The sequence below is a fragment of the Nestor notabilis genome, unplaced genomic scaffold (assembly GCF_000696875.1).
Source record: "Nestor notabilis isolate BGI_N333 unplaced genomic scaffold, ASM69687v1 scaffold22442, whole genome shotgun sequence".
Classification (NCBI taxonomy): domain Eukaryota; kingdom Metazoa; phylum Chordata; class Aves; order Psittaciformes; family Psittacidae; genus Nestor; species Nestor notabilis.
The window spans coordinates 47,291-56,618 of NW_009919982.1; the positions used below are offsets into that span (position 1 = coordinate 47,291).

Below are 9,328 nucleotides of genomic sequence, written 5' to 3' on the forward strand. Positions count from 1 at the left end.
TCAATTTGAATGCCCCATGATCTGAATGTCCCAAATCACAAGTCACTTTGGAAATGAAAGGCTTAAAACAGTAGTCAATTACTGTTTAGGTACAACAGGCAACAAATACCTGAGTTTCAACGACCAATGCCAAAAGTGAGCATAAAGACAGTAGCCAGAAAGTTTCTTTCTGTAGACTCCCCCTAGCGTTTATGTACAGAGATATCTTGCTCCATTAGGTGGTTGAGCAGAGCTCCAAATTTAGTGCTTTCAATCAGCACTACAGATGAAACCATCTGTGTTCATAGCTACAGAAGGAGCACAGGAGACTGGTCCTCCTTGATTAATCTTCATTTTGTTATCCCTACTTATAGCTGATAACACCTTTTGCCTTGGAGTAATATATTAAATTTAACTTATGAAAAAGGCTTTTCTTTAAATCAGGACAAAGATGGAGGGCAGTTGGTTTAAAAAGAAAACTGAAGTCCTCATGGGCAGCAGGTCAAATTCACTTCTATATTGTTTCAGGTTTGTTGGAATCTAATTCTGCTGTGTCTAGTTGTAGTGGAATATAGCTTGAGTAAAATAAATCAGGGCCTGTCCTTTTTGCGTCAACGTTCATTAATTGCTTTCATTCCACACCAGAAGGAGAAAGCTATTACAAGTTGGCGGCTGCACACAAAAGACATCTGATCAGCTCAGGGAGCTAGGTCAGGCTAAAACGTATTTATTTATTTATGTGGTTTTGAAGCAGCACTTTATAAGTAAGTTTGTTGAAAAACTGCAGTTTTGCAGAGTGTAACATTCCTTTAGCATTCTTAAAAATAACCATTCCCTCAAAAGTCCCCAGCTAAGTTCCGCTCATGGATACACCACCATCAGTCTAGATTTGCTCCTCTAAAATGACTGGAAGTACTCCCATATTAGTGACAGCATCTTTTTTTCCTTGTTATAAAATTCCTCTGAAGGATACCCATACCACCCGAAGTTAGACACTGTGACACCTCAATTCAAATGTCTTAGCAGTCTGTCTTAGGAATACTTTTCAGTTCCTACATGTGGCTGCAGTGTTAAGCCAAGACATGCTGGCACACAAAAACATACCCTATATATGCCTTCATTTCCATGTGAAGAAAGCTGGGGGGGCAGAAGGAGTGTGGGTCACTTCAACAGGTCAGACACGTAGCTGCCCAAGAAACCAGGGCTTCTACAAGGCTACACGGAGATAAGCCTAAGCAATCTGCATGCACTGAAGTTAGGCTGCTTGGTTCCTTAGGCTCCTGCTATAGTCAATAGAGACATGTTTTCAGGGCGATTCCCTGCAGGAACCCTTCTGAAGTGGAATGACCTCTATTTACTCCTGTTTCTTCCCTCTCTGCAGAGGCTGTAGAGGTGAAATTAGGCCACTAAAGATGCATGCTGTGATTATACCCTAGGACAGTTAAATAGCTGTCTCCATAAGTGACTGAAATTCAACCGATGATATAACTGAGGACAATGTTTCCAACACCTGTATTTTCCATTTAGCCTGAGCATTCAGAAGAGCTTTTGAGTGTGTTTGTTTGCAAACAATTTTGAGTGCTCTTGGGTGTTTAATAGCTGGTAATACAGCACTGGGACCATCACTTTGGCAAGTTCCTTCCTTGGTGGGCATTGCTTACTCTTCAAAACCCTCAGTGCCCACCTACTCATGGTAACTACCTCTAGAAAAAGAGCAAGGGTGGGAAAAGTGGTAGCAAAGAATAAAAGGTTTTGAATTAAAACTCCAAATATTAACTGTATTATGGAAACTGAAAAATAAATGTTATTTCACCCACCTAGCTCTTTGAGATCTCAGTTCCCTTGACAAGTGTTCCTGAGCCCGTACCAATCAAAATTGCCAATCACACAGGCTGTAAGTGTCTATCAAATACCCAGCGCCATCAGTATGCCATCATACGAAGATCTGTCCAGTACCCAGAAGAAGATGGGTAAGTTCCCTCATTTACAATTTCTACACATCCTGTTCAGTCCAAAATATGAAAATTATTTTGTTCTGATCTGGTCATTATAATGGTCCATTCACTTCATGTTATCCCAACAGTATTTCTAATACTGTTTAACAATTTAATAATAATTTCAAATAACTTGATTGTCACTCTGCGTTAGGAAGCTTCAACTAAACCTTGTGGATTAGAAGTGAGTGGACACCAGAATTCAACAAATAGCAGGCTAGTTCAGCAGCATCTGGAGCCATTAAGACATTAAGGTGATTGAGCAGGGGCTCAAAGTGCACATATTATCACTATGCTCCACTGGGGCTATTTGGGTATGTGTGCATATACTTTTTCAACCTGACATGAGTAACTCTGTTTGTGTATTATTTAGGCAGGGCACAAGTGGGCTTGAGTGCTATGCTCAAACTAAAGCCCTCTGCCAAACCTTATGGCATGTCAGGTAAGAATCAGTGTGAATCATGTCTTTTCACTTTCTGGTCTAGTCCTGGTTTGCATCTTTCAGGCTCATTGGCTGGAGAAAAGTCATCTCACATCTAATCCAAAATATGATATAAAATACCTATACTGGTGAGAACAGGCTACGTTAATTTAACAAAGACTCTAGAAAAACAGATAGCTCAAGTGATTCACTGAAAGTCATATGTCTTTCTAGCCCTGCATATAGGCTTGCCACCACAACTGCCTTTCAGGTAGACATCTGGGCTAAGGGAGAGGTGGCATTTCAGCAAAGCCACTTGAGTCTTCGATCAGCCTGCTGGCCCCTCAGAGTCCTTTTCCTGCACAAATACAGATAAACCTCAGCCTTCTTCCAATCTGTGAGTTCCTCTCCCAGAGCAAAGTGCCTAAAAGTCAAACTGGCCCCTCTAACACTGGAAAGAGTCCACTGTACATCCTTAAGCATGGGCAAACCATAAACTGGAGCTGCACTTTCTGACAGCTTGGCAAAATTGAATACAGTTACATGGCAGAAATACTGTAAGACAAAGACTACCCTGAGTGGGGTAGAGCTCTTTTATGGAAAAAGGGAGCTGCAAAATTGTAGCTGTTTCCTAGGGATGTAATCTGAAATGCATGCTGTACCTGCTCTTTCTAGTTGCTGGGAGCCAGACAGCTCAGCCCTGTCAGCAAAAACCACCCAGTCCCAAGGTATTCTTTTTGCAGCAGTAACACACACAGATGCCACAGCTTCATGTGGTACAAGTGACAGACCCAGCGTACCAGCAGGCTCATTTTGCCAAATGACTACACTGATGCTCCTATTTTTTTTATTTTTCTTTTAATTCCTATGGGCTTGTTTGGTTTTTTTTTTACCTTTTCTTCTAGATGCCCCTTTACCAACAAACTTTGTCATAATGGATGGATCTGGGATAGTGACAAATGTGAATGTGTTGTAGATTTACAGCACCCCAACAGACGAGAAGGTAAAGATGAAATTACAGATGGACACTTCTGCTTACTATCTTCAGGCTGTTTGTGTTTCATCATGTTTTTATCCTGTTTTTTAATTGAGAGAGTTAAGTTTTGATTCCACATCCCTAGACAGATTTGGTTTACAGTGCAGAATCTCATCTGAAAATAAACACTTGTATTTGCTTATCCCCATCTCATGTTTTTTGTTTGTATATTTTATTCTCTCTGTATTAGCAACCTGAATAGGAAATACGAAAATATTAACAAGTTAGTGAAGTAGACACCCTGGATAAATTTTTATTTTACACGAACCTTAAATTGTATGGTGTGAATTAAGGAAAACTTTTGAACTGTAGAAAAGAATTGCCCTGGAATACATTGCATGGGGAAGGTGCTAAATTTTTATTGTGGGAAATTTTATTGTGAGAAACAGGCAAAATCATTCCTGCCTGTTAGCTGTAGCCAGTGCAAAAGATTATATGACCTTTCAAAGTATTTGACTAGTTTTACAATAATATTAAGTTATGTAGGAAGCTTTCAAGCTGATATGCCATACACACTCAGGAGCATGCATGTATAACCCTTCAGGTCTGCTGAAGGAAATGTAAAAGGATAAAATTCATAGAAGTATACACTATTTCCCTTCTCCCTCGGCTTTTCCTAGAAAACTGTAATCTGTCAAAGAAGTTTGTAGGACATATTCTGGGGAGTAACTGTGTAAGTCTAAAGATACTGGCAGTAAACATTAAGAGAAGTTAAAATTTCTCCAAGTCTTGTAAAAAATTTTTAAAAACTTGTTTTTCTCAGGAAATTGTACTGGTCAAAATAAAATTACCATAGCACTAGAGCAGACAGACACAGAAAGAAGCCTTGTCTTTGTGGTTTAACCTACATGCTGCAAGCAAAAGAATAAACCATCCAAGGCAAAAGTAAATGCAAGCTGGCAAGCAATTCCTGGACTAGCAAACTAAAATAAAACTAAATAACTTCATAAAGAAGTCTGTTGATTACAATCTTCTAATTTTAATAAGCAACAGATCAGTTTCATAGTGGTTTCTGGAGGATCTGTTCTCACTCTGGATTAGATCATCTGAAATCAGGTTAGATAGTTAAGCTCAAGTTAGACTTTTCTCTCAAGAAAGGATTAGTACTCTATATTTCAGAGTAAGTCCAAAGGACTGTGAATAGCCCAAGTCCTCTTAACTCTTAGCCTTTTGCAAGGTCAGCTTGGAACTTTAAAATTTGTGGCTTGTTGAATTATAGCTTTTGTTGACATAGACTCAATATTTCCCCAAATTAAATATCATTTTCTAAAGTACATTGTGTTTGGCAGTGACTGGGACAAAATAATTTAAAATCTGTCTTTGATGTTGAAACAAAGTGAGACCAAAACACTCTATACCACTTCGCACATGCCAAACTTTATCACCCCAAGGAAGGAGCTTGTCTTCCAAGAATTTTGGGCAGATTCCTTCCTCCCTTCCAACAGAAGATGGGTTTTATTCTGTCTGGATATTTGTTTTCCAGCATTAAGTAAATAATAATGAAGGTTTCTTTCAAGTAATGTGCAAGCCTCTTCTGGCCACTGAGATCAGAGCTCAGACTGCAGAGGTCACAGATGCAGGTTACATTCCACATTCCATAGGGTAAATCTAAAAGCTAATTGTAAAACTACAGGAAATTACCTTCTGAATGACACATTATATGCCATGACCTCTAACTGGAGATGTGCTGCTAGCATTCTAATAAAACTTTCACAAAATGCGTTCCTCTTTTGCTAGGATTAGACTCATATTGTGCTCCAGATGTGTATTTTGAGGGAAGATAGATGAGGTATTAGAAAGTGTGGTCACTTGGCTGGGGTTTTGTTTCTGAACCAAAGTATTTTCTTCCATATTCAACTAAGTGTGTATATGCTCCTTATTGAAGTACTAGACCAGCTTGCACCTTACTAGATATAGCATTACTTTTGCAAAATTTCCCCAGTATATGGATATTGAAGCACATGGAGTGGTGAGTGTGACAGTTTGCATGGATGTACATTTTTGTCATGGGCATAGACTAAATCCCTTTTGAGATTTTCTTTTTAAAACCTGGTGTCCAGTAAAGATTTGTGCATTCCAAAACCTAACACTAGGCTCTTTTAATATACAGCCCCCAAGGTTTTTTTTTGCAGGATTCAACCCACAATAAATAGCAGTATTAGAGTAAGCGAAAGAACCAGCTCAATCCTCTTGAGTCCCTTTTTGCTCAGTAAGTTACAACAGAAATTCTGAAGACTAGAATGTGTCAGAGAGTACAACCGTGAGTCCTAGAGATTACAAAGAAAGAGTTAGTCTCTTCAAAAGCAGGATTTAGACAGGTAAAGCTTACCACTAAAAGAGGTATGTGCTATTGCAGGACTCCCTCCTCTTGCTGAGCTGGCTATGTGTGGACAACATATGGAATTTGATGAAGAAAATTGTGAATGCATCTGTAGACAGAAGTGTCCCACAGATTTCTTTCAAAGTAAAGAGAACTGCAGCTGCTATTTGTGTAGGGAGAGCCAGGAGAGCTGTGCTCTAAAACACAAGATATTTCATGCTGAAACCTGCAGGTAAGTGTTCCTTGGTATTCAGTGTCTACACTCCAAGATCTGAATTATCTTGCATAGATGCTGGAGGTGCAAGTGCTGAACTAGGTAAGAGTTCTGCCCAGGATAAAATACCTTCCTACAGTTAGGGAGATAATGATAACAGAGATGATATTTACAGTATTTAGCTCATAGAAGGAGCCTCAAGTTTATTTAATTAACATGTTTTAAAGAAATCTGGACAAGGATGCTATTCAACTACCAATATTTATTATTTTTTCCCCTAATCTTAAGAGAATGATGGTTAAAACCATGCTACAACTGAAATTACTGTGTGATACAGGGGATTTACAATGAGATATCGAGACTTGCATTTGTTGGTAGGTAGAACCCATCCTGTGTTCTCTGTGACAGCTGAATGCAGTCACATGGACATCTAGGGACAAAGATTCCCAAAGTTGGCCCCCGCACCATACAGCACATTCCTTATTCATTTCGTCCTCATAGCAAGTGATTTTCTAGAGCTAATGCAAGATCGTACACATACAAACCCACTCAATCAGCCATGATTCCACTGAGAAGCAGGAAAATTATGCTGGAGATGTTGCACTCCATGCCTTTCCCTAACACTTTTATGTAATCAGTTTTGAGGTTGCTTTGTCAGAACTTCAGTAGAAAATGCCCTCTTAAAAAAAACATTTTCATAGAATCATAGAAACAACCAGGTTGGAAAAGACCTTTAAGATCATCAAGTCCCACCATTACCCCAGGACTGCCAAGACCACCACTAAACCATCTCACTAAAAGCCTCATCTACATGGTTTCTGAACACTTCCAGGGACAGTGACTCCAAACTTCCTTTCAGGTAGTTGTAGAGAGCACTGTCTTTGTATTCAGTAAAGACATTTTTCCTAATATACAATCTAAACCCTCCCCTGGTGAAGCTTGAGGCCATTTACTCTTGTCCTGTGACTGTTACCTGGGAGAAGAGACTGACGCCCACCTCACTACAACTTCCTTTCAGGTAGTTGTAGAGAGCACTAACGTCCCCCCTGAGCTTTCTCTTCTCCAGACGAAACAACCCCAGTTCCCTCACCTGCTCCTCATAAAACTTGTTCTCCAAACCCTTCACCAGCTTCTCTGGACATGCTCCAGCACCTCTTGTAGTGAGGGGCCCAGAAGAGAGTACTGTATTCAAGGTGCAGCCTCACTGGTGCTGAGTACAGGGGGAAGATCACTTCCCTAGTCCTGCTGGCCATGCTAGTTCTGATACAAGTCAGGATGAATTAGTTTATGTTTAAAATTTCTCAGAAAGCTTTGGTCCCATGTAGAGACCCCAGTGAATGCAGCAGCTTGGTCTGAAAGTTTATGTAAGGATAGCTAGCATGCAGTTTCTCTGGGTACCTTAGCAGAGCTACAGTTCACTGAATGGTCACCCACAGGGTCCATTCTCATAAACTTCAGAGGCTCATTCATGGAGAAGAAGCTGTGGAAGAAGTAACCTTTTCATCTTTAGGTTCAGCTTTGAAAATAAGAACAAGCATAAAACAGTTGGCAACAAGTATAAAAATAGCTAAAGACTCAGTAGAGCTGAAGGTGAGCATAAGAGGCTTAGTCACATCTGTGTTTAAGACAGGTGGGATGGGATCGATGGAGTAATTTGTTCACACGAGTTTGACTTCTAGAAATTACTGTAACCTGGACACAGGACTTTTATGCCTGACTTTTATGCCCACTATTCATGAAGAACCAAAACTGAAGTGTCAGGTGAGTTAAGGTCCTTCACAGAATTTGAGGGCAGCACTGTCCAGTGCTGACACTCTGGACTTCACTGCTCTCAAGAAATGAAAGAATTACTTAGGTCATGACTGTGGACAAACGGAAAACAGCAAGACATATTTCTGTAGACAAAAACTGTTAGGCAGCAAAGTCTCATCTCCCTGTGTTGTAGGGTGTTGACACTTTCCCAAATGTTGTCTAGAAAGCACTGCAGTGTTCAAAGATTAAAAAGTTGACAAATGTAACAGTGAAGGATTTTCGTATTACAATGTTCTCTCTTTTTCCTTTTCTCTCTTTTTCCTTTTCTCTCTTCTATCAAACAGCTGTGAGGACAAATGTCCATCCCAACCCAGAACATGCCCAACTGCAAAACCAGTGTGTTCCAGGCATTGTCGTTGTCCAAAGGAGAAGAGAGGTTCTCATGGGTCCCAAAGCAGAGAAACTCCTTGACTGAGCTCTTCTTATTCTCTGAAAATCCACTGCTTTGCAAAGTAGCTGTCACTGACTTTCAAACCATAGTAAACACAAACATCTTCACATTAATAGCAGAAGAATGAATCCAGTCTGCATTTATTTATTAGCATAATCACTAACTGCAGGTGAAGCCTCTGGGACATCGGCAATTGTTCCCTAAGAGGTAACAACAACCAAGAAATTGCTGGCTGTGCCAAAGAAAAGAGTGGGAAGTGCTGGTTCAATGTTATGTTATGGAAGATGAAGCTGGTATGTTGGTAATAGAGTCACAGTCATGAGCAACTCTTTCAGAAATTGAGACTAGATAATCTTAGCCTCTGAATCCTTAGCTAATGCAGCTCCTGGGTGAAATTTTCTACAGAGATTCAGTGTACAGGATTTGGCTTCTAGTAGGTTCAGCACTGACTTATTTGATCTACTGTCCAGCTTTGATTATCATTTTGAGTTTATTGTACAACTACTGTCAGATGTGCCATATTTAAGTGTATATAAGAAAATAAATACGTCAGCTATTCGAGTGGTTTTCATCTTCCTCTGTTATTTTAAAACTGCCCAACAAAAAGAAAACAAGCAAAACCCCAAGGCCATCTCAAGTACAGCCTTCTTATGTTTGTCCCACTGAGACTGGCTTCTGCCCAAACCCAGGTCAAAACAAGGTCACTTGATCCAATCATTTCAGTAAAAAAAGTCATTTTTCCCACGTCTGCCTGATGGCCATGTGTGATTTATTTATTTGTTTCTGATGTAATGTGTTAATCTCCCTAAGGGGGTAACAGCCACACTAGTGCTAACTCTTCAGTGTTTTTTAGAAAGGCATGTTTCATTAAAAGATGGTTTTCCTTTTAGCTTACCACACTATGAAAATCTCTTTTGCACTGAAATTCCTTTCACCAGTGTGAGGCCTCAGTAACAGTGTTTTACCCAAATCAAATACAAGGACAGCATTATCTTCTGAGCCACTGAAGTCAGGACTGAGACAGCCCAGAGAAAACATTGTCAGCAGTAACCCTGAACTGGAAGTGATAGTCTTGATGACTGAATCATTTTTTCCACTTTGCTGAATTCTCCAATTCTACATTGCACTGAGAATGGAGGGAATAGAGCAAATGAAACAACC

General features: G+C 39.9%; 1 protein-coding gene across 1 annotated transcript in view; it reads left to right on the forward strand.

Annotated features, from left to right (window-relative positions):
• FIGF (c-fos induced growth factor (vascular endothelial growth factor D)) overlaps positions 1-8,720 on the forward strand; it is a 29,599-nt gene extending 20,879 nt beyond the window's left edge. Inside the window, exons 4-7 of the mRNA XM_010010487.1 lie at positions 1,801-1,949; positions 3,300-3,397; positions 5,787-5,982; positions 8,061-8,720. Of these exons, the coding sequence (XP_010008789.1) occupies positions 1,801-1,949; positions 3,300-3,397; positions 5,787-5,982; positions 8,061-8,187 (570 nt within the window). The 3' untranslated portion in view covers positions 8,188-8,720. The remainder of the gene's footprint in view (positions 1-1,800; positions 1,950-3,299; positions 3,398-5,786; positions 5,983-8,060) is intronic.
• The last annotated feature ends 608 nt before the right edge of the window (positions 8,721-9,328 follow it).